Source organism: Engystomops pustulosus, chromosome 9, assembly GCF_040894005.1.
Source record: "Engystomops pustulosus chromosome 9, aEngPut4.maternal, whole genome shotgun sequence".
In the NCBI taxonomy this organism is placed as follows: Eukaryota; Metazoa; Chordata; class Amphibia; order Anura; family Leptodactylidae; genus Engystomops; species Engystomops pustulosus.
Window position 1 is genome coordinate 10,561,864 of NC_092419.1, and position 25,401 is coordinate 10,587,264.

The 25,401-nt window shown below is 45.8% G+C and overlaps 1 protein-coding gene across 1 annotated transcript; it reads left to right on the forward strand.

The window, feature by feature from the left end:
- The first annotated feature begins 3,571 nt into the window (after positions 1-3,571).
- LOC140076978 (calpain-2 catalytic subunit-like) lies at positions 3,572-25,046 on the forward strand. The gene is made up of 20 exons (XM_072123799.1): positions 3,572-3,845; positions 6,734-6,803; positions 7,476-7,594; positions 8,155-8,288; positions 8,576-8,744; positions 13,910-13,993; positions 14,111-14,196; positions 15,615-15,689; positions 15,814-15,974; positions 16,207-16,361; positions 16,442-16,453; positions 16,736-16,944; positions 17,049-17,091; positions 17,482-17,602; positions 19,779-19,843; positions 20,017-20,085; positions 20,171-20,249; positions 22,522-22,638; positions 23,709-23,767; positions 24,649-25,046. Exons 1-20 carry the CDS (start codon positions 3,594-3,596, stop codon positions 24,673-24,675), a joined length of 2,106 nt encoding a protein of 701 aa, XP_071979900.1. The 5' UTR covers positions 3,572-3,593; the 3' UTR covers positions 24,676-25,046.
- The last annotated feature ends 355 nt before the right edge of the window (positions 25,047-25,401 follow it).

The following is a 25,401-nucleotide window of genomic DNA, read 5'->3' on the forward strand; positions in this document are numbered from 1 at the left end:
GGCAAACTCTGTGCAGCGCTGTGTAATCCGTGTGCGCTATATATACATAAAGGAATTATTATTATTAGGCTTGTGCTTTTGTGATCTGCAGACGGGTAAAGAAATAAGTGAGAACTGGATCTTTACCTGCAGCTCGTATGTTTTTACCTATCTGTATCTCCAGTTCTGTAGATCACAGAACCAAAAGCCTGATGTGATTTTGAGAGAAGCAAATTATCTTTAATTTGATATCCAAGTGATTGATTTAGGAACTAAACAGCCCAAGACGGGGGCATCTGAAGTGAGACTCTTGTAGACTCTTGTAGCTTCTAAACTTGACTCATCTCAGATGACTTTTCTCATTTGCATATGCCTTTGAAGGATGTTTTACATAAACGACGGTATCCTGGAAACATGTTATTAGTGTCATTGTAAAGATAAGAATCTCATCTTCTAAACTGCTTCAGAAAGCTACAGAACCAGAGATAAAGGGAGGCAAAGACAAAGTTATTTTACAATAAAAGTGTATTCTTGTAAGGCCATTTCATACCCTCCTGGAGGGTGCTGCTAGCTTAATGGGAGTAAAATCTGGTGGAAAGTTCCTCTAAGAAAATAGAAATAACCTTGACCTTTTAACTCTTTACTTCAAAGGATCTAAGAGATCTGGAAGACTTAGGCCTCTTGCACACTAGCGTTGCGTTTCACGTGCGTGTGCAATGCGTGAAAAACTGACGTTTTTGCTGCGTTTTTGTTGCATTTTTCCTTGGAGTAATTTGCGTTTTTTTTGCGTTTTCGGCGCATTTTTGACGCACGATTCAATGGGAGACTCGAGCATATTTCAAAGGGACCATGGTTTGGGATTAAAATGTGTTATTTAATTGAAAAATAATGTCTTCTGATAATTTGCAAACATCGGCGATCTATTCTTCACTGTTCCGCGCGTATATTATCTCCCGACAATTTAGCAGATGTGAAGAACAGTGAAGAATAGAATAAAAACATTGTACACAGTGAACACAGTGACCACAGGATCATTTAAGATAAAAACACAGTGCAGAACACAGTGCAGAATAGATTACAGATGTTCGGCACATCTGCTTACTTGTCGGGAGATACGCGCGAACAAAATAGCATGTGAAGAACAATATATATGTGTGTGAAGAACAAATTGCAGATGTTTAAATACATCTGCAATGTGTTCTACACACATATATATTGTTCTTCACATGCTATTTTGTTCGCACCGTTCCGCGCGTATCTCCGGACAAGTAAGCAGATGTGCCGAACATCTGTAATCTATTCTGCACTGTGTTCTGCACTGTGTTTTTATCTTAAATGATCCTGTGGTCACTGTGTTCACTGTGTACAATGATTTTATTCTATTCTTCACTGTTCTTCATTGTGTTTTTTTAATTAAATGCTCGATCGCGAGCAGGGGAAATAATGTTATTCTGGTCACCTAGCAACCCTAACGTTTAAAACGCATTGCACTCGCATTGCACTTGCAATGATTGCGAGTGCAATGCGTTCTTGATGCATCTCCATAGACTTGAATGGGGCGTGAAAAACGCGCGTGACCCGCAAAAATAGAGCATGCTGCGATTTTGACGCGCGTGCAAACGAACGCAAGCACGCGCGTTAAAAACCACGCTAATGGAGAAAGACCCATTGAATACAATGGGACAGAGTGCAATGCAAGTTCTGCGCGTCAAATGCACGCACAGAACTCGCGCGTGAAAAACGCCAGTGGAGAAGGGGCCTTAGTATCTAGCAAAGTGTATCAGTGTAGTATGAAAGCTCAGATTCCTAGTGATATTGATGACCAATACTTAGAGTCCTTAGAAGAGGCCATAAATACCAGACTGGTGAAGACGCTGTCGTAGGCCTTTGGTGTGGAAATTACAGGGTCATCCGTATAAAAACCTGGACCCCTCACCTGGCGACTCAACAATAAACTAGAGACAATCCCACCAAGAGGAGGAGGAAAGAAAAAACTATGAATAAAACCAGTAGAAGTCGATACAGAAGGATCCTGAAGAAGGACAGCAAGCAGAGATCTTGAGAAATTGATACAGAAAATAGAATGTTACTGAAAATCTTTACAGCAAAGATAAAGCTTTGTGTCCACTATCCATCTGTTCAGCTCATTTCCTTATTAGATACAAGAAACTTATGAATATTTGACCAGGAGCCGTCTCCCTGATGTTACTGAAGCAACAAAGTATCACCTGGGGCCACACAGCAACTTCTAGGAGTGTAATGACAGGGACCGTGTCAGGTGTGACATCCGATGCTGGTGACAGGAGTCCACGTTCAGATCCGGTCGTGGCCGCTCTGTTGTGACAACACCTTGCGGCTGGGGTAAAGTGCAGAGTTTCATGGGATTTCCTACATTCTATATAGAGTTCCCTCTGTTATGTGAAATCTCACCCATTCACCTATAAAAAAATAGAACTCCAACAAATATGACTCTTCTCTTCTTCTCTTTTTACATGAGATGAGACAAGTTCAGTGGTTGCAGGGGTAGTGATACTATAGAAGTTGGACCTAAGTCATTGGGTTAATTACAGGTGTGATGTCATCATGGCACACAATGAGGCTTATTTACTAAGGGTCGTGGATTGCACTTTTGTCGGACTGTTCACCAGTTTTGGGATTTGCGCAGCTTTGAAAGGTATTTAACAAGTGTCTGCCTTGGGATTGTGTCGCACGTGATCGGATTTTGGTGCAGCTGCGCTGCTTTCATGCGGCAGAAATCGGGGGGCGTGCTGTCGTACGATCCAACTGAGCTCGGGATTTAACTTTCAAAAAGTGTATCGCAAGACAATGCACTTACATGCACCAGGAAGAAGAAGGTGAACTCCAGGGACCTGAGCAGGGAAGCGACACATGCAGGATATCGGATGCATGATCTTAGTGACTCCCCGCACAGCGCATTATACACGGACAATGCACTTACATGCACCAGGAAGAAGAAGGTGAACTCCGGGGACCTGAGCGGGGAAGCGACACATGCAGGATATCGGATGCATGATCTTAGTGACTCCCCGCACAGCACATTATACACGAGCAATGCACTTACATGCACCAGGAAGAAGAAGGTGAACTCCAGGGACCTGAGCGGGGAAGCGACACATGCAGGATATCGGGCGCAGGATCTTAGTGACTCCCCGCACAGCGCATTATACACGGACAATGCACTTACATGCACCAGGAAGAAGAAGGTGAACTCCAGGGACCTGAGCGGGGAAGTGACACAAGCAGGATATCGGGCGCAGGATCTTAGTGACTCCCCGCACAGCACATTATACACGGACAATGCACTTACATGCACCAGGAAGAAGAAGGTGAACTCCGGGGACCTGAGCGGGGAAGCGACACATGCAGGATATCGGGCGCAGGATCTTAGTGACTCCCCGCACAGCGCATTATACACGGACAATGCACTTACATGCACTTACAGATGATTTTCCTGTTGAGATTTGGGTTTCATTGTCCCCATTGTAAGTCGTAGACGTCAGGTTGTGTTGTGCACACAGGTAGGAGGTTTTATCATTGTCCTCTGACCCCTCCCTCCTCCCGGGGACACATATACACCTGCAGCAGGTAATGCCATGGCCTCAGTCCTCACCATGACTGCAGCAGCGATCACTGTCCGCCTGCTGCAGGATGATGACTCTTCTTTGCCCAGGGGGAACGTTGATCCCTTCCTGGGACAGGACTACAGGACCCTCCTCCAGGACTGTCTGCAGAAGAAATCTCTCTTTGAGGACCCACATTTTCCTGCCGGTCCCACATCTCTGGGATACAACCAGCTAGGACCATGGTCTCCGGACACCAGGGGGATCCAATGGAAGAGACCTCAGGTAAGGAGCCGGGATTTCCCGGAAAGTCAGAAAATTTACTAGTGAATTTTTCTTGGATAATGTGGATAGATAACAATTAACCATATCTATATATTTCTGTTCCGATGTTGGATCTACGTCTAGGAAAGCTGGGTGACAACTTGAGACTTCAACAAATTTGCTGGAAAAGCTGTTCATTAGAAGATGCACTGCAATACCAGACACAACCTCATGGTCAGGGGGGGCGCTGTGTGCAATGTTTACCCCTCGCATATAATATAATTTTATATCATTGATGTTACTTAGTCTCTCCCTTTAATTATAAGGGAATAGGGAACAATAGAGGGGGGGGGGTCATTGTTCTGGACCTCTAATAATTAGGCAGTGCTTGGAGGACCAACAATCCCATGCATTGCATTGCTATCTTATGGGTCTCCTGTAATACTTCATTTCTCCAGTGGAGGCAGAGTAGGGAAATTGAACACTGGCTGTTAGGTTTCCTCACAGATCACAGCAGATCGCTGGGACGTCCTCGCAGCAAACAGAACTGGTCCGTGTTTGGGAGTTGCCTTTGGGACCCCCCATTAATCAGCAAATCATTTCCTATGGAGTAAACTTATTGGGGCACATTTACTTACCCGGTCCAGTCGCGATCCCGCGGCGTGTTGTCCGACGCTGATTCGGGTCTGCCGGGATTCACTATGGTTGTGCCCCCGATATCCAGCAGGTGTCGCTGCTGCACCGAGGTCCGCCGGAGTTCACCTTCTTCTTCCCGGTGCATGTAAGTGCTTGGGAAAAAGCATGTTTAAATTCCACGTTTTTTCCGAATCCGTCGGGTTGTCCAACGGCCACGCCCCCCGATTTCTGTCACGTGAAAGCCGGCGCCGATGCCCACAATCCGATCACGTGCACCAAAATCCCGGGGCAATTCGGTGCAAAACGGACCCTTAGTAAATGAGCCCCTATGTGCATGGAATAGTCACCAAATAACAAATATTAGATACTGGTCACACCTGCATTTCCTACTGGGAGGTCTGGAAGCTGTTCAGAACCACATGTCATGGACCAGTATGGATGATAACAATGGCGGTGGAGCGCCGGTGCAGTGTGTACAGTATTATCCGGTGCTGCTCCGTGTCATCTCTCGCCTCCGCTCTCTTATCTCTGTTTATATTGACCTCGGGCCAGATTCTCCATAACTAATAGCGCCCCACGTGGCACCCACCATCTGTACACACCCAGTGTTATTGTATGCGTCACCCGTCATAAACCGCGAGTAACAGGAACCCGGAGTGTAAGTGATATGTACATTACTGAGGAAGGACTACCACCCCCATCAGGGTGACACCTGACATCACTCCCATAGACCTGAATGGGGAGTTTCTGCCAACTCCCCTCAGGGCCCGGGCGTGGAAAGGGGCCCAGTGGCCCCTTGTTCTGAGATAAGTGTGGGTGCCCGGGGTAGAACCTGCATTCATCGTGTATTGATGAAATGAGAATACCTCTTGTAGGCGCCTATACACGCGATCTCTCCTGACTCCTCTATACGCATATATGATTGGAAAGTTGCATGTAGTGAATAGAAAAAGCCACAGAAAACCCCAAATTAAGAGGATCAGACAGTTGAATTCCAACTTGTCCAATCTATGTATCTCCAGAGACCCCATGAAGGGCTCTGGGGGTGTTACCAGAGCTCCTCCATGCTGTACATCAACAGGCTGTTACACTGTGTGAGAGCACTTCCCCCCTTCCAGGGGCATAAATTTAGGGGGTGCAGAGGTTGCGTTCGCACCTGGGCCCAAGAGGTTTAGGGGGCCCTTATGGTGTCACTTTCCCATATGAGAAGACTAGTACTATAAACCGTACATTATAGTCGGGGGCCTGGCACAGACTTTGCACTGGGGCCCATCAGCCTCTTGTTACGCCACTGCCCCCTTCCCCCACTGTGTGAGATTACAGCAGGCAGACAGAGGGGGGAGGAAGTGCTGAGGGACCAGACCGAGTAACAGCCAGTGAAGCTGCAGCACGGAGGGGCTCTAGTAACACCCACATAGCACTTCTGGCTCATTAGCATAATGTTATAACAAATATAAGAATATTACCACAGTCACTGTGCCGGGGTCTATAAGTACCGTATGTGTCCCTGGTTTATCATACTTGATATTGATGATTGTAGAAGTATTTTTTTTTACTGTTTGTAAAGTTTTTCTAGGAATGCAATGGTAGGAAAACTTCTCTGCGATGCAAAGATTATAGAATAACTTCCACATTTTCCTTCTGTAGAGGCCGACACCAGGATTAGAATATAGTTATAGGGACTTGCGGCCTACACCTTATTTTACACGACTTGTCACGCAATGTAACCGGAGGACATCCCCTTTAAGCAGACAATAGAGAGCACAATGCTGCGTCACGGCCGCTGGTGTCTTACTTACAGCTGGACCAGTTTGGCCGGACGGCTGCTCCTCCTGTAACTCTTACCGCTAGAATAGAGGTGTTATCCCTCGTGTTTACTCAACGCTTTATACACGTTATTTGTCCGTTTTCAAAGCTACTGACCGCATCATGTAGGAGGATCTACCTGCACAATGCAAAGAGCAAACAAAACAGACCTCACTGGATACATTCACATTATGGCCTATCTAAAGGTTTTCTGAGCAAAACAGCGCCCCACCTACGCACAGGCCGGGTCTGGTATTGCACCTCTGCTCCATTCATGTTCATAGGGTGGAGCTGCAGTACCAGATGCCGCCTGTGGATAGGTGGGGCGCTGTTTTTAGAAGAAACACTGAACAAAGACTATAGGGGCCACAATTGTAACCAAGGATTGGACCCGAGACCTGGTAATAACAGAGGAGATTCGCTAAAAGGACACAATATATCACAAACCTCTTCTCCATCTCTTCTAGGAGATTGTCCAGGTCCCTCAGTTCATCAGCGATAACATGAAATGGACAGATATCTGCCAAGGACAGCTGGGTAAGTGGGACAGGACAGTCCCTGCAAATTCCAACCTGTCCAGAGAAAGGTGGCTGAACATGATGACCCAAAAATGGTGGCCCTGTCTGGTTTAAAGGGGTATTCCCATCTGAGCATTCACAATTTGATATAATTCATCGACATGTTAACAAAAAAATGTACCTGTGCGAAGATAATTTCCCATAATTGTTGTCCTTTAGATAGCTGTCCTTGGATACGACCACCCTTGGAATCTTCCAGCAGTGGCTAGACATGAGCTATTGCCTGACCTCACCATGATGCAGTGTTCATTTCCGCAGGACGGATGTGGGACATGGATTAACTCCTGGACATTTCATATGCAAAAACTATTTTTTTCTTTGTGCAATCACTGGAGCGGATGTGGTCGTATCCAAGGACAGCAATCTTGTTTCTAAGGGACAGCATGGCTACATTTACGAGGAATTATATTCACAGAGGTAAATGTTTTAATAACATATAGCTGAAGAAATGTATGTAATGGCAGATGAATTAAGTTGAAGGTTAATGTTCAGGCGAGAATACCCCTTAAGGACGGAACTAGCTAAATCATGGACGGACATAAAAGTCTCTATTCAACCATATGCTCATCAGTGTTAGATGTGAGTAGTCACAGGGTGTAGTTGTACTCATTGCTTGTGTCTTCTCTTTTAGGTAACTGCTGGTTTCTTGCTGCAGCTGCCTCTCTGACCCTTTACCCCCTTCTACAGGAGCAGGTGGTTCCTTCCCAGCAGAGTTTTCAAAAGGACTATGCCGGAATATTCCATTTTCAGGTAATTATTGGGGGGAATGTTAAAATTAAAACTGTTGCATTTTCTAGTTTTAGTTACACTTTTTACCCTCAACTCGTCATGTGGTAATGTGTAGCCCTAACCTCACGGTCTCAATCATTGTAGCAAATTTGGTGTTTGCAAGGTCTGGCATTAGCGGAATATGATATGGGCGGTTTGTGGAGGCTGCCTGGGGCCCAAGGCTGCTAGTTTAAATGGTGGTGCAGAGGTTGCAGTTGCACCAGGGCCCAAGAGGTTTAGGGGGCCCTTATGGTGTCACTTTCCCATATGAAAAGACTATTACTATAAACCATACATTAAAGTCAGGGGCCTGTCAGCTTCTAGTTACACCACTGCTTTCAGGACCTTCAAAGGTCCTCCAAAGTTTGTTTCTTTGTGCAATCACTGCAGCGGATGTGGTCGTATCCAAGGACAGCAATCTTGTTTCTAATCGACTTGTCCACAACTATAATACAACCCAGAGCCCATGGTAGTCTTAATCCACCCCTGAGGGCTTCATAGATACTTCAGTGCTTATTAATCTTCTCCATTTCCCCTTCCAGTTCTGGCAGTACGGCCAATGGGTTGACGTCATGGTAGATGATCGTCTACCTACAAAGTCTGGAGAGCTGGTGTTCGTCAGCTCTGCTGAGAAGAGCGAGTTCTGGCCCGCCTTGCTGGAGAAGGCCTATGCCAAGTGAGTCACAACATCACAATATCAAAGGTCTTATCACTATTTGCTGAGTGACCTCCATGAAGGCCGAGAACTAGAGCCAATCCATATATACTTTAGGGGTAGCGCCATTGTATTTATTTTTCTGTAACGTTCTTTGGGTTGTATAGGTAGCTCGGTGGATGTTGAGGATGCAGAGTTGGTCCCTCTTGCTCCTCCATACAGTATGACTTAGAGTTCCCAAATAATACGATCAAACAAAACCCAGATAAGATCAGTAAACATTGGTCATATTTAATGTTTGTTCCTAGGTTGAATGGCTCCTACGAGGCTCTGAATGGCGGTTGGATTAGCGAAGCCTTTGTGGATTTCACTGGAGGCGTGGACGAGAGCGTGGACCTCAAGGCAGCTCCTCCAAACCTGTTCCAGATCATCCAGAAAGCAGTAGAGAAGAGGTCACTGATGGGAGCCTCAATCAATGTGAGAGAAGACGCTTGGTTGGGCTCACCTAGGTTGAACGTATGACTAGTAGTTCTCCATAGGACACCCACTCTTATACCTGCCTACTCTTAGGTTGAACGTTTGACTAGTAGTTCTCCATAGAACACCCACTCTTGTACCTGCCTACTCTTAGGTTAAACCGTTTGACTAGTAGTTCTCCATAGGACACCCACTCTTGTACCTGCCTCCTCTTAGGTTGAACGTTTGACTAGTAATTCTCCATAGGACGCCCACTCTTGTACTTGCCTCCTCTTAGGTTGAACGTTTGACTATTAGTTCTCCATAGGACGCCCACTCTTGTACTTGCCTCCTCTTAGGTTGAACGTTTGACTAGTAGTTCTCCATAGGACGCCCACTCTTATACCTGCCTCCTCTTAGGTTGAACGTTTGACTAGTAGTTCTCCATAGGACGCCCACTCTTGTACTTGCCTCCTCTTAGGTTGAACGTTTGACTAGTAGTTCTCCATAGGACACCCACTCTTGTACATGCCTCCTCTTAGGTTGAACGTTTGACTAGTAGTTCTCTATAGGATGCCCACTCTTGTACCTGCCTCCTCTTAGGTTGAACGTTTGACTAGTAGTTCTCTATAGGATGCCCACACTTGTAATTGCCTCCTCTTAGGTTGAACGTTTGACTAGTAGTTCTCCATAGGACGCCCACTCTTGTACCTGCCTCCTCTTAGGTTGAACGTTTGACTAGTAGTTCTCCATAGGACACCCACTCTTGTACCTGCCTACTCTTAGGTCAGTGGTGGCGAACCTATGGCACAGGTGCCAGAGGTGGCACTCAGAGCCCTCTCTATGGGCACCCAGGCCATCACCAGAGATGACTCCAGGTATCTTCCTGCAGTCCCAGACAGCCCAGGACTTGCTGTAAACAGAGCTATTTTAAAGTGACTGTCCTACCTGGGACTACTGGAAGAGTGGGAAGGTGCGGACAGATCTGGATTATCATTGTAGCTCCTGCTCCGGTCCTGACAATTCTTCCTGTTCTGGGACCCTGGAGGGAAGCTACAATGATCATCCAAATTTCTTCTATTTTCTGCTTTATTGGTGTCCTCATGGTGCTGGTATCAATGTAATCTGTGACAGAGAAGGGAGTATAAATCTCAAATTAAATTTCTGCGTTGGCACTTTGTGATAAGTGGGACTTGGTTGTAGCTTGGGCACTCGGTCTCTAAAAGGTTCGCCATCACTGTCTTAGGTTAAACGTTTGACTAGTAGTTCTCCATAGGACACCCACTCTTGTACATGCCTACTCTTAGGTTAAACGTTTGACTAGAAGTTCTCCATAGGAAGCCCAGTCTTGTACTTGCCTCCTCTTAGGTTGAACGTTTCACTAGTAGTTCTCTATAGGACGCCCACTCTTGTACCTGCCTACTCTTAGGTTAAACGTTTGACTAGTAGTTCTCCATAGGACACCCACTCTTGTACCTGCCTCCTGTTAGGTTGAACGTTTGACTAGTAGTTCTTCATAGGACGCCCAGTCTTGTACTTGCCTCCTCTTAGGTTGAACGTTTGACTAGTAGTTCTCCATAGAACACCCACTCTTGTACTTGCCTCCTCTTAGGTTGAACATTTGACTAGTAGTTCTCCATAGGACGCCCAGTCTTGTACTTGCCTCCTCTTAGGTTGAACGTTTGACTAGTAGTTCTCCATAGGACGCCCAGTCTTGTACTTGCCTCCTCTTAGGTTGAACGTTTGACTAATAGTTCTCCATAGGACGCCCACTCTTGTACTTGCCTACTCTTAGGTTAAACGTTTGACTAGTAGTTCTCCATAGGACACCCACTCTTGTACCTGCCTCCTGTTAGGTTGAACGTTTGACTAGTAGTTCTTCATAGGACGCCCAGTCTTGTACTTGCCTACTCTTAGGTTGAACGTTTGACTAGTAGTTCTCCATAGAACACCCACTCTTGTACTTGCCTCCTCTTAGGTTGAACGTTTGACTAGTAATTCTCCATAGGACGCCCACTCTTGTACTTGCCTCCTCTTAGGTTGAACGTTTGACTAGTAGTTCTCTATAGGATGCCCACTCTTGTATTTGCCTCCTCTTAGGTTAAACGTTTTACTAGTAGTTCTCCATAGGATGCCCACTCTTTTACCTGCTTCCTGTTAGGTTGAACGTTTGACTAGTAGTTCTCCATAGGACGCCCACTCTTATACCTGCCTACTCTTAGGTTGAACGTTTGACTAGTAATTCTCCATAGGACGCCCACTCTTGTACTTGCCTCCTCTTAGGTTGAACGTTTGACTAGTAGTTCTCCATAGGATGCCCACTCTTGTACCTGCTTCCTGTTAGGTTGAACGTTTGACTAGTAGTTCTCCATAGGACGCCCACTCTTGTACCTGCCTCCTCTTAGGTTGAACATTTGACTAGTAGTTCTCCATAGGACGCCCACTCTTGTACTTGCCTCCTCTTAGGTTGAACGTTTGACTAGTAGTTCTCCATAGGACGCCCACTCTTGTACTTGCCTCCTCTTAGGTTGAACGTTTGACTAGTAGTTCTCCATAGGACGCCCAGTCTTGTACTTGCCTCCTCTTAGGTTGAACGTTTGACTAGTAATTCTCCATAGGACGCCCACTCTTGTACTTGCCTCCTCTTAGGTTGAACGTTTGACTAGTAGTTCTCCATAGGACGCCCAGTCTTGTACTTGCCTCCTCTTAGGTTGAACGTTTGACTAATAGTTCTCCATAGGATGCCCACTCTTGTACCTGCCTACTCTTAGGTTAAACGTTTGACTAGTAGTTCTCCATAGGACACCCACTCTTGTACCTGCCTCCTGTTAGGTTGAACGTTTGACTAGTAGTTCTTCATAGGACGCCCAGTCTTGTACTTGCCTCCTCTTAGGTTGAACGTTTGACTAGTAGTTCTCCATAGAACACCCACTCTTGTACTTGCCTCCTCTTAGGTTGAACGTTTGACTAATAGTTCTCCATAGGACGCCCACTCTTGTACTTGCCTCCTCTTAGGTTGAACGTTTGACTAGTAGTTCTCCATAGGACGCCCACTCTTATACCTGCCTACTCTTAGGTTGAACGTTTGACTAGTAATTCTCCATAGGACGCCCACTCTTGTACTTGCCTCCTCTTAGGTTGAACGTTTGACTAGTAGTTCTCTATAGGATGCCCACTCTTGTATTTGCCTCCTCTTAGGTTAAACGTTTTACTAGTAGTTCTCCATAGGATGCCCACTCTTTTACCTGCTTCCTGTTAGGTTGAACGTTTGACTAGTAGTTCTCCATAGGACGCCCACTCTTATACCTGCCTACTCTTAGGTTGAACGTTTGACTAGTAATTCTCCATAGGACGCCCACTCTTGTACTTGCCTCCTCTTAGGTTGAACGTTTGACTAGTAGTTCTCCATAGGATGCCCACTCTTGTACCTGCTTCCTGTTAGGTTGAACGTTTGACTAGTAGTTCTCCATAGGACGCCCACTCTTGTACCTGCCTCCTCTTAGGTTGAACATTTGACTAGTAGTTCTCCATAGGACGCCCACTCTTGTACTTGCCTCCTCTTAGGTTGAACGTTTGACTAGTAGTTCTCCATAGGACGCCCACTCTTGTACTTGCCTCCTCTTAGGTTGAACGTTTGACTAGTAGTTCTCCATAGGACGCCCAGTCTTGTACTTGCCTCCTCTTAGGTTGAACGTTTGACTAATAGTTCTCCATAGGACGCCCACTCTTGTACTTGCCTACTCTTAGGTTAAACGTTTGACTAGTAATTCTCCATAGGACGCCCACTCTTGTACTTGCCTCCTCTTAGGTTGAACGTTTGACTAGTAATTCTCCATAGGACGCCCACTCTTGTACTTGCCTCCTCTTAGGTTGAACGTTTGACTAGTAATTCTCCATAGGACGCCCACTCTTATACCTGCCTACTCTTAGGTTGAACGTTTGACTAGTAATTCTCCATAGGACGCCCACTCTTGTACTTGCCTCCTCTTAGGTTGAACGTTTGACTAGTAGTTCTCCATAGGACGCCCAGTCTTGTACTTGCCTCCTCTTAGGTTGAACGTTTGACTAATAGTTCTCCATAGGATGCCCACTCTTGTACTTGCCTACTCTTAGGTTAAACGTTTGACTAGTAGTTCTCCATAGGACGCCCACTCTTGTACCTGCCTCCTCTTAGGTTGAATGGTTGACTAATAGTTCTCCATAGGACGCCCACTCTTGTACTTGCCTCCTCTTAGGTTGAACTTTTGACTAGCAGTTCTCCATAGGACACCCACTCTTATACCTGCCTACTCTTAGGTTAAACCGTTTGACTAGTAGTTCTCCATAGGACGCCCACTATTGTACCTGCCTCCTCTTAGGTTGAACGTTTGACTAGTAGTTCTCCATAGGACGCCCACTCTTGTACTTGCCTCCTCTTAGGTTGACCGTTTGACTAATAGTTCTCCATAGGACGCCCACTCTTGTACTTGCCTCCTCTTAGGTTGACCGTTTGACTAGTAGTTCTCCATAGGGCGCCCACTCTTGTACTTGCCTCCTCTTAGGTTGAACGTTTGACTAGTAGTTCTCCATAGGACACCCACTCTTGTACTTGCCTCCTCTTAGGTTGAACGTTTGACTAGTAGTTCTCCATAGGACGCCCACTCTTGTACTTGCCTCCTCTTAGGTTGACCGTTTGACTAATAGTTCTCCATAGGATGCCCACTCTTGTACTTGCCTCCTCTTAGGTTGAACGTTTGACTAGTAGTTCTCCATAGGGCGCCCACTCTTGTACTTGCCTCCTCTTAGGTTGAAAAGTGAATTGCACCACAAAAGCTCAACTACCTTCAGCATTTTGGGCATAGACCACTCCACAGTAATGAATGGGCCTGATGATGTGGTCATTGAGCAAGTCACAAAGAATACGGGGAATAGTGGAGTCCATATCACAGATCTCCGGGATGGCCTTTTTCCAGTATTTTGCTATATACTATACTATACTATTAATCGGGGTCAGTTAAAATACATGAAAAAAATGGAGAATTTTAGGAAAAATTTTCAATACGGTGGTAGAACGCAGGGAGTTTCGTGAAATCCTACATGGGGCTCATACTGAATATTCCTAGAAGATCCTTGATTTCCCACCAGGATGGGACAATATGAATGTATCATTGTGATATGTTCCAGCTGTAATTTTTTTGTTGTTGTAGATTTTGAATCCGTCTGAAACTGAAATGCGAACCCCGGAAGGTCTGGTGAAAGGACACGCCTACTCCATTATAGGTGTCGCAGAGGTATAGCTGTATATATATATATATATATATATATATATATATATATATATATATGTGACACATCAACATTATACATAAAATGTAGACCCTATTCCTTTGCCGTAACTTATATTTTAGGTAGAGTATCACAGCCGCAGAATCCCACTGCTCAGGCTCCGAAATCCATGGGGGAAAGTGGAATGGAACGGACGATGGAGCGATAAGTGAGTATAGATAATAGTATCATAGTATAATAGACATCAGTCCATCAAGTCCAACCTAGATATTCGAGGCTCGTCTGCAGAAGGTGAGGTCCTCCCATTGCTCTCCTATTTCAGTGTATATGTACATGAGGTCTCTCTGCTGTTGGTATTATATGACTTGTAACCTCCATTCCTCTTCTGCAGGCTCTATATCTTATCTTTAGTTGTCTATTGGATTATTGGTGGGGATAAGATTCTATGATGTCTCCAATAGACAGCAGGAGAGTCTGTTCTCTTAATTGGACTCATTTATCAGCAGCAGCGCCATAAAGAATGATAAACTGACCAGCACTGACCAGTATAAAGCACTTGGAGGGGGAGAGAATAATTACAATTTACTCCATAAGCCTCTCCACCTTCACTCACTTCCTGCTCCCTCCTCCTCCTTCTTCTTAATAGACTTCAATGTAAAGCTGTAATATGATCTCTCTGTAAACTGCACAGATTGCTGAACGAAAGTCATTTACACAAGTTTTTGACAATTTAATTTCTGTTGTTTTGTTTTAGAAGCAAAACAGGAAACATGACAGAAGTGCTGGATCTGTCACATGACATAAAAATGGCGCCTGACTGACGCCCTTGACTATATTGGGGTTTGTCAGGTTGATGTCAAGGTGTCGTTTTAATGCATTTTTTTTTGTATTCACTGGCAGCAAGCAGAGATCTTGAGAAATTGCTCATGATATCATGAGATGCTGCAGTGATATTAGGCAGAACTTTGAGAAATTGTAGATATTGGGGCAGATTTACTTACCCGGTCCATTCGCGATCCAGCGGCGCATTTTCTGCGCTGGATTCGGGTCCAGACGGAATTCATTAAGGTAGTTCCTCCGCCGTCCACCAGGTGGCGCTGCTGCGCTGAAGAGCATCGGAACGCACTGGAGTTCACCGAGCCGGGCTGAGTGAAGGTAAGTACAAGCTCCGCGACAGTTTTTTTTTTTTTTAAATGCGGCTGTTTTTCCGAATCCGTTGGGTTTTCGTTCAGCCACGCCCGCTGATTTCCGTTGCATGCAAAATCCCGGGAAATTCAGGGGAAATCGGCGCAAATCGGAAATATTCGGGTAACACGTCGGGAAAACGCGAATCGGGCCCTTAGTAAATGACCCCCAATGTGTCCAGCAGGAGCCTTCATCAGGAGACAGGATCCATTTAGAGAAACCTGCGGAGCGGATACATAGTCACAAAATGTCACATACCCCGACTATTCCCACAGGGTGGAGAATATCCGTTCTTTACCTTCAGGGTGATCTCAGCTTGTAACACAGTGATGTAATATCTCATATAGATCCAAAGTCACAGCCAGAACAATAGATTTGGGCCAGTGTATACATTGTACGTAGAGGGCTCCTCTGAGGCTTGTCTTGTGATCGTATTTCTAGCTCCTCCGCCTGGTTACTACTGGACAATGCGACAAGTAAGAACCTTCAACTCCGAGGTGAAGACGGTGAATTCTGGTGAGACATTGCACAACATTTACCAAAAGTTTTTTAAAAATTCATAGAAATCTGATGTTTTCCTTGAGCTATTTCTCGGGGCTGTGTTCTCCATTGACCCTTGTACACGTCTGTGTTCGTTCAGGATGCAGATGGATGACTTTTTGCGTTATTTCGATACTTTGGAAATCTGCAATCTGACAGCAGACCTGGCCTGTAACGACCACACTCACCCATGGAATTCCAACTCCTTCCAGGGGACATGGGTGCGGGGCCACAACGCTGGGGGGTGCCGCAATTATAAAGGTGAGGACATCTGCGTCGTATGATATATGAACCGTATGGGAGGAATCTCTCATCTTGGACAATTCAACCTGAGGCACGTCAAGGTTCTAGAGTTGCACATATGTCTAAGTCCATCAAAGGCCAAGTCAGGCTTCTTGTCATACAAGTTCCAGGGTTTCTACGTATCTCTGGTCCACCAGATGGACATCAGTGCTGGATACTTCTTACGCCCTTTACTTTACATATATGACAGGCACGTTCTGGAGCAATCCTCAGTACATGGTGACAGTGGAAGGAGATGACCAGACACATCCCTGCACCCTGTTGGCCTCGCTTCTACAGAAGGACAGACGGAAGGAGAGGGCCACCGGGAGAGACTTCCTGGTCATTGGTTTTGAGATCTTCAAGGTGCGCTATTATAACTCTATGGGGCTGGTCTCTTATTCTGCCCACAGTCTCCAGATCTGATCTGTGTCATTATTTTGCAGGTGCCAGAACAGGTGAATAATTAAGTCCTTTGCTAAGATGTGGGACTCTTCAGGTCTCCGGTACCAGGACGTGTACTCCCTTACTGTCTGTGTACCCTATGTCTGACCTTACTGTCTGTGTACCCTATGTCTGACCTATCCCTTCCCCCATCCCATCACTTGTTCTGATTATTGACTTTCTAATTGTCCACTTTTATGGTTGTTGGTATTATTTTTGTGCTACTTTGATCGCTAATTATGATCAACCCTATGGTTGGATTTTGGGTCTGACACCAATTCTCTTGTTCTTCTAAGTTCAGAGACATGACCCTGGTGTCCCAGAGAGCCACCGCCCTCTCCAGTCTGATCCCCATGGCCCTTACACCTTATATAGCCAAGCGTGATATCACTGGCCGCTATGAGCTGGCCCCGGGACAATATCTCATCATTCCGACAACCTTCATGCCTCAAGAGGAGTCTTCCTTCAGCTTGAGGGTCTTCACGGAGACACAGCACACACTGGAGTGAGAAAGCCCTGACTATATGGTTTATAGTTATTGACCTTACGTGTCTTGTTTCGGGTTTTATTTGTGCAGCTTTGATAACTTCTCTGTGTGTTTTTCTAAAGGGAGATTGACTGCAAAGTCAAAGCAGAAGCAAAAGTGTTTCAGGTAAGTTTTTCCACATCCATAGGAGACATCATAGTGGTGTACAGTGTCCATCATAGGACATGGTCAGAAGTCTGAGTCATAGATCATGTAATGGGATATTTGACACCTGAGGCTGACACCTGCCTCTGACACCTGAGACTGACACCTGTACTTATGGAGAGAACTCAGACTGGGTGTAACTTGAGGTGGTCACACCCTGTCCATAAGGTGTTTCTCCCGCATACATAGAGACCACTACCATAGACATTCTAGTTGGGGGCCCCTGTATAGTCCTGACATGTTTCCCCATGCCATTACTTGGCATTTCTTCTCCTGTAGGTAAGGGATGAAGCGATGCCGGGGTCATAGTATGACATTACTTCATATGTTCTCATGTGCTCCTTTCTGCAGGAAGCAGAACTTCGGATGAACATGGAAGAATTCAGAAGACATTTCACAAGACTGTCCGGACAGGACCAGGAGATCAGCCCCGAGGAGCTACAGAACATTATGGTGCAAACAACCTCCAAACGTAAGTTTTAAAGAGTCCAAAAACTAAAATAAGGTTTCATTGTTGAGTTGAACCATAAACTCAGAAATAACGGGTTGTAACAAATATGTCAGAATTATATGATCGGTATGTTCCTCATACTCTAGAACAGGGGTCCACTGACCCCCCCCCTTCCTGCAGCCCGGCCTATTGGAGAGCTTGCGTTCATGTTTATGGGAGCGCTCCCATAGATATGAATCAGGAGAGAGAGTGCGGGCCAAAAAACTCTCCATTCAGGTGAGATGCAGGAGGGGGGTCCTGTCCTTTGGATATGTCACTAATACAGAAGATAGGAGTACCCCTTTAAAGGTAATCGTCCACATGGATGCAGTATTGTACACCAAGCACACTTACACGCTGGTGTGTGTCCCCTGAAACAGCATCCGTTCTTCATTTATCTTCTAATGGCCAGGTTTAGGAGAAAATCACCTTTTCAAATTATGCAAATGAGCCTCAAGGACTGCTGTCTGCATCACAGAAGCCCCTTCTGGCTCCATCGTCTGTGAATGATGACGTCATATTCTCTCTAGGTGAGGAGGGAAGGGACGAGGTGGACATAATTAGCAGATAATGGGGCAGAATGGGCTCCTGTAATGTAGGCAAGAGCCCATGAGGCTCATTTGCATAATTTTAAAAGATGATTATATCCAAACCAAGGCCATTAGAAGACAAAGGTAGAACGGATCCTGCTTAAGGGGACACTCACCAGCTTGGTGGAAAATTTTGCATCTATGTGGTAGGTTTCCTTTAAGGGGTTTTCCAGGATTTTTAATTTCTGTAAGTGCAGCTTTCATACAATTGAATGATCACATGTTTGCCCCCCACTGATAACCTACTAATGACCTATCCTATGGATAACTTCTTATATGACCAGAAACCCCTTTAACCAGGGACGGTCTCTCCTACAGCCACAACGGAATAGCATAAGGCTGCAATACCACATTTAACCTGTAAACAAGAGTGGTGCTGTTTCAGAAAGAAAAAAATCCAATCTCCTGTAACATGGGTCAGGAACCTTTTTGGCTGAGAGAGCCACGAACGCCACATATTTTAAAAAGTTATTCTGTAAGAGCCGTACCATATGCACATGCCCCCCAGTAGATAGGTAATCCAGTGTCACGCCCCTCTCCTTAGCGGCGCCCCTTTCCGAGCTCACTCAACCCACCACTTTCCGACTCCCATCTCGGGTGGCCAGCGCGCGCACCGGAACTTGTGGATTTAAAGGGCCAGTGCACCGCTGATTGGCGCAGTCTACTTCCTGGGTTCCTGTAAAGACCAGCGGCTACGAGATAGGTAGCCATAGCACATGTCCCCCGGGTATATAGGTAGCCATAGCACATGTCCCCCGGGTATATAGGTAGCCATAGCACATGTCCCCCGGGTATATAGGTAGCCATAGCACATGTCCCCCGGGTATATAGGTAGCCATAGCACATGTCCCCCGGGTATATAGGTAGCCATAGCACATGTCCCCCGGGTATATAGGTAGCCATAGCACATGTCCCCCGGGTATATAGGTAGCCATAGCACATGTCCCCCGGGTATATAGGTAGCCATAGCACATGTCCCCCGGGTATATAGGTAGCCATAGCACATGTCCCCCGGGTATATAGGTAGCCATAGCACATGTCCCCCGGGTATATAGGTAGCCATAGCACATGTCCTCCGGGTATATAGGTAGCCATAGCACATGTCCCCCGGGTAGATAGGTAGCCACAGCACATGCCCCCGGGTAGATAGGTAGCCACAGCACATGCCCCCTGGTAGATAGGTAGCCACAGCACATGCCCCCGGGTAGATAGGTAGTCACAGAAAGAAAAAAAAAATTCACTTACCAGCGCTCCCTTTAGCCAGCTCCTCATTGCTCCCACGCTCTTCTTTTTAACCCAGGCTTAGACGATGGCACCTTGTGTCGTACAAAGGACCTAGGCAGTGGTAACATCGCTGCCTGTGTCCAGTGATCCAGCAGCCATCTCTATTTATTAAAGATCTGTCTGAGAACCAGATGCAGCCAACAAAAGAGCCACATCCCGAGCCATAGGTTCCCTACCCCTGTCCTATAACATGACTTTGTAAGATTTTTAACCCTGTATGTTATAGAGTAAGTCATGGACTGTTGTAGAGACTTCTATCTCTCTCCCATGTTGTGTTCTTCTAGATGCGCATCTTAAGACGGATGGATTTGCCATTGACACTTGTATCCAGCTCCTGAGAATCGCGGATGTATCCTTACACTTACTCATTTAATGTAGGATTCCCTATGAGCGGCTCAATGAGCCTTTATAACAATGTGACCTGGAGATCCAAAACATCACAGAACCTTTGTACCATGTTCTGAGGTCACATATAGAGTCACCCCCGAGCGCAGCGACTTCTCCTTAACCCCCGGACCTCAGCGCAGCCGCACCGGGAAGCTGCAGCTACAAGAGTTTCGATATCTCTGGAGCAAAATCAAAGAGTGGGAGGTAAATATGTGATTATACAATCTCTCAGGGTGGGAGGATCTCAGGAGGTTATATATATATATATATATTCCATCTTCTGTTATAGCACATATTCACAAAGTACGACTGTGACAGATCCGGAACCATGGACGTACAGGAACTGCGCCTGGCACTGGAGGCCGCGGGTAATGGGCTGTTTGTCTACTTACCAAAATATTTCGGACTAAGCAGGAAGAGCTGAGCAGATTGTACATAGTGTCCTATCTGCAGGAAGCATGTTATAGAGCAGGAGGAGCTGAGCAGATTGTACATAGTGTCCTATCTGCAGGGAGCATGCTATAGAGCAGGAGGAGCTGAGCAGATTGTACATAGTGTCCTGTATGCAGACAGCATGTTATAGAGCAGGAGGAGCTGAGCAGATTGTACATAGTGTCCTATATGCAGGCAGCATGTTATAGAGCAGGAGGAGCTGAGCAGATTGTACATAGTGTCCTATCTGCAGGCAGCATGTTATAGAGCAGGAGGAGCTGAGCAGATTGTACATAGTGTCCTATCTGCAGGCAGCATGTTATAGAGCAGGAGGCGCTGAGCAGATTGTACATAGTGTCCTATCTGCAGGCAGCATGTTATAGAGCAGGAGGCGCTGAGCAGATTGTACATAGTGTCCTGTATGCAGACAGCATGTTATAGAGCAGGAAGAGCTGGGGAGATTGTATATAGTGTCCTATCTGCAGGCAGCATGTTATAGAGAAGATTGTATATAGTGTCCTATCTGCAGGCAGCATGTTATAGAGCAGGAGGAGCTGAGAAGATTGTACATAGTGTCCTATCTGCAGGGAGCATGCTATAGAGCAGGAGGAGCTGAGCAGATTGTACATAGTGTCCTGTATGCAGACAGCATGTTATAGAGCAGGAGGAGCTGAGCAGATTGTACATAGTGTCCTATATGCAGGCAGCATGTTATAGAGCAGGAGGAGCTGAGCAGATTGTACATAGTGTCCTATCTGCAGGCAGCATGTTATAGAGCAGGAGGAGCTGAGCAGATTGTACATAGTGTCCTATCTGCAGGCAGCATGTTATAGAGCAGGAGGCGCTGAGCAGATTGTACATAGTGTCCTATCTGCAGGCAGCATGTTATAGAGCAGGAGGCGCTGAGCAGATTGTACATAGTGTCCTGTATGCAGACAGCATGTTATAGAGCAGGAGGAGCTGAGAAGATTGTACATAGTGTCCTATCTGCAGGCAGCATGTTATAGAGCAGGAGGAGCTGAGCAGATTGTACATAGTGTCCTTCCTGCAGGCAGCATGTTATAGAGCAGGAGGAGCTGAGCAGATTGTACATAGTGCCCTATCTGCAGGCAGCATGTTATAGAGCAGGAGGAGCTGAGCAGATTGTACATAGTGTCCTATCTGCAGGCAGCATGTTATAGAGCAGGAGGAGCTGAGCAGATTGTACATATTGTCCTATCTGCAGGCAGCATGTTATAGAGCAGCAGGAGGAGCTGAGCAGATTATACATAGTGTCCTATCTGCAGGCAGCATGTTATAGAGCAGGAGGAGCTGAGCAGATTATACATAGTGTCCTATCTGCAGGCAGCATGTTATAGAGCAGGAGGAGCTGAGCAGATTGTACATAGTGTCCTATCTGCAGGCAGCATGTTATAGAGCAGGAGGCGCTGAGAAGATTGTACATAGTGTCCTATCTGCAGGCAGCATGTTATAGAGCAGGAGGAGCTGAGCAGATTGTACATAGTGTCCTATCTGCAGGCAGCATGTTATAGAGCAGCAGGAGGAGCTGAGCAGATTATACATAGTGTCCTATCTGCAGGCAGCATGTTATAGAGCAGGAGGAGCTGAGCAGATTATACATAGTGTCCTATCTGCAGGCAGCATGTTATAGAGCAGGAGGAGCTGAGTAGATTGTACACAGTGTCCTATCTGCAGGCAGCATGTTATAGAGCAGGAGTATTCATTACAATCCCCACCATCTCTATGCTCATGAGTCCAGTGGACAGTTCTAAATAGCGACAGTATCTTTAGACTTACTAAAGCCTCCATCATCTGCATAGGGAGCTGTATACACAGCTGACAGCAGCCACATGGCCCATAGTCTGTATGTGACACATTGTAGTCTATAGGAGGATTTTCCATACATACTGTGTGTGAGGGGAGGGGATAAGCTGGATCATTACTATTCTCTCTTTCATGATGCTGAAAAGGGATCTCCACAGAACAGGAAGAACCAGACTACTGGTGCATAATGCGATGTCTGGAAAGTTTATGAAGTGTCCTATGCACTGCTGATTGTGGGGGCTTGTAGACTCCCTTTCCTATACACTATAGATGACATATGAATAGTTACAGTAAAGTATATAACTAGTGCAGTGTAATAGATACATAGTGTAACGCTCCATTAATGATATAAAATAATGGAATAACTTTTACCCATTTCTTCAGGTTTTCAGCTCAATAACAAACTGGTGGAGCAGTTGTGTATGGAATACGGCGATGATCTCCGGCGGGTGGACTTTGACAGCTTCCTCTCCTGTCTGGCGCATCTCGTGGGGGTTTTCGGTAAGAAAAAAAATCCAATATAATATTAATATATAAAACTTATGAAATAGGAGTTGTCCCTGTGATCAGGTGATGGATCCGGGAGTTATTACTGCTGGCGGAAGCCAAGACCCGGTCAGACGCTTGTTATAATGGGAGGAGAGATCCATTAGGAGAGGAGCTGGTCAATTTCGGGGGATAAAAGGGGATCCCAGGGGGTGACTCCCCTCTATTACATCCATAGGGTTTCATAGGCTCATGCTCTCTTCCAATTCACCTGATCATAGGGGCTCCAGGTAGTCAAGACCTCCTACAATCAGCCGCTCCGTAATTCTGACAAGCCAATCACTCAAGTCCCATAGAAGCCAATGGAGCACAAGACCCCCTTAAAAGGAAGCCATCACCAGGGACCACATTTTCACTAAAGACAGGTTACAGAAGCCCATAACACCTGCAGTGCAAATATGTATTTCTGCCTTCTCTAACCATTTGCATTACAATATAATTGTGTGTTATAACTTACTCTGGCACCCTGACAAAATCCTGGGGTAGTCACAGGGGTTGGGCTTTGGTTTGGATGCATTTCAAAAGACAACATGTGACTCGTCTGTGCTGCAGACTCCTCAGCTTTCAGCCCCCACCTTTGTGTTCCTGTACAGCTCCTCCCCCACTGACGTCAGCTCACCAGGCTGTCACCTCTGTGAAAGAGCAGGAGGGAGGAGCTGTACAGGAGCACAAAGCTGAGCAGTCTGCAGCACAGACAAGTCACGTATTGCTTTTTGAAATGCATCCAAACCAAAGCCCAACCCCTGCAACTACACAGAGGATTCTGTCATGGTGCAAGGTAAGTTACAACACACAATTATATTGTAATGCAAATGCTTAGAGAAGGCAGAAAAACAGATGTGCACTGAAGCTGTGAGGGGCTTCTGTAACCTGCCTTTAGTAAAAATGAGGTCCCTGGTGACAGGTTCCCTATAAAGAGACCTTTGCCCTTGCTAATCACAGAAGCTGGTGGTTTGATAATAAGGGTCACTGTATATCAGGCCACCACAGAGTAGAGGATTTATACGACTTCCTATGTATTACAGATGAATGCCGAAAGCTGGACGTGAATAAAGATGGGGTCATCACACTTCAGGAGCGGCAGGTATGTCCCACAATGCTCGGGGGAGGGTTTTTACCCAAAAAAGCAACCCAAGCAAAATCTATGGGGAGGAGGGGTTGGAAGTGGCTCAGTGGAAAGCATTACAGCCTTGCAGCACGGTGGCTCAGTGGTTAGCATTACAGCCTTGCAGCACGGTGGCTCAGTGGTTAGCATTACAGCCTTGCAGCGCTAGGGACCTGGGTTCAAGTCCCAGGGTCAACATCTGCAAAAAGTTTGTATGTTCTCTCCATGTTTGTGTGGGTTCCCTCTGGGTCTTTGGGATACAGGGACTGATTTGGCAAACTCTGTGCAGCGCTGGGTAATCTGTGTGTGCCATATAAATAAAGGAATTATTATTAATGGGAGTGTTCACTGGCTAACCAGGAGCTTATAAAACATCCCTCAATTTTCTTTATTCCTTATTTGGGATAATGTATGTCCCCTTTCAAATTACAGTGGGTTGATAAGGGTTGGATCTCATGTTACAAAGTTTGTAGATATCTGTAGAGACTATGGAGGCTGCAGTGGAACTTTGCACCAAGAGTTCTAGAATGTACAAGAAACTTTGTAACAGATCTCAGAGGAAAGTGCTTCTTTCTCCACTTACCTGGGCACTTCTTATCCTCCCTCCTAATCTCCTCTTTTTTTGCTCAGAAATCTCTGCTGAATTCTGATTTGCTAGTGAGACAAACAGATTGTTATGGATGTGACATAAAGAGCCCATAGAAAATGAGGACTACAAGTCCCATAAAGGCGGGACACAGGGCTACTCCTCACGTACACACAACAGACCACCGATATCCGAAACGTTAGACACCATTTAATCATGTGATCATGAAAGCTTCTGGATATAGCACTTACGCCTATGACCTTCTCAATTACAGTGGTTGCAGATGACGAGTCTTCAGTGAGGTCACCACCGAGTAACGTCCCGCCGCACCCCCAACATTTCCGGAATCGGCTTGGAACCCTCCCACATGTTGTATATATCTCCACACACAATCTGTCAATACAAATAAACTTTACCACTGCACCAAAAACACAGGACCGGACTCCTTCCAATAACTTTTTGGAATCTCTGTATTTTTTTTTTTTAAACGCTTTTTTTTTTTCCAAAAAAAAAAAAAAAAATCATGTACAGGTTTTTAAAAAGAGGAGCAAATTTAATTTACACAGAAGTACTAAATGTACATCATTCTTTTAAAAAAATCATTCTACATTATAAATACAGTAGAAATTCTTTTATAGTACTATATTTAGACCGTAATGTCGGGTGGAGGATCGGTGGGGAGGGGAGGTGGGAACAGAATGAAACGGATGGTCGGGGGGAGGGGTTAGGGGGGGGGGATGAGTTTGGAAACTTTTTCAACGTAAAAATAAATACCAAACTGGTGATGGGTTACTAGGATGTAGGGAGTACGTCTGTCTGGATGGGGGGGCACCGGAGGAGGACCGGCTCCTTTCTTAACGTTACTGCAGAAGACTCCGCCTCCGTCCGGTGTCCCGCAGCTTATACTCCCTGCATATATAAAGCCTATGGACACGCTGAATGACACTTCTAGGACTTTCATTGACATTTTATTATTTTTTTTCGCTATTGGTCCACCATTTACGTTGTGTCTTTTTGAGAATTTTTG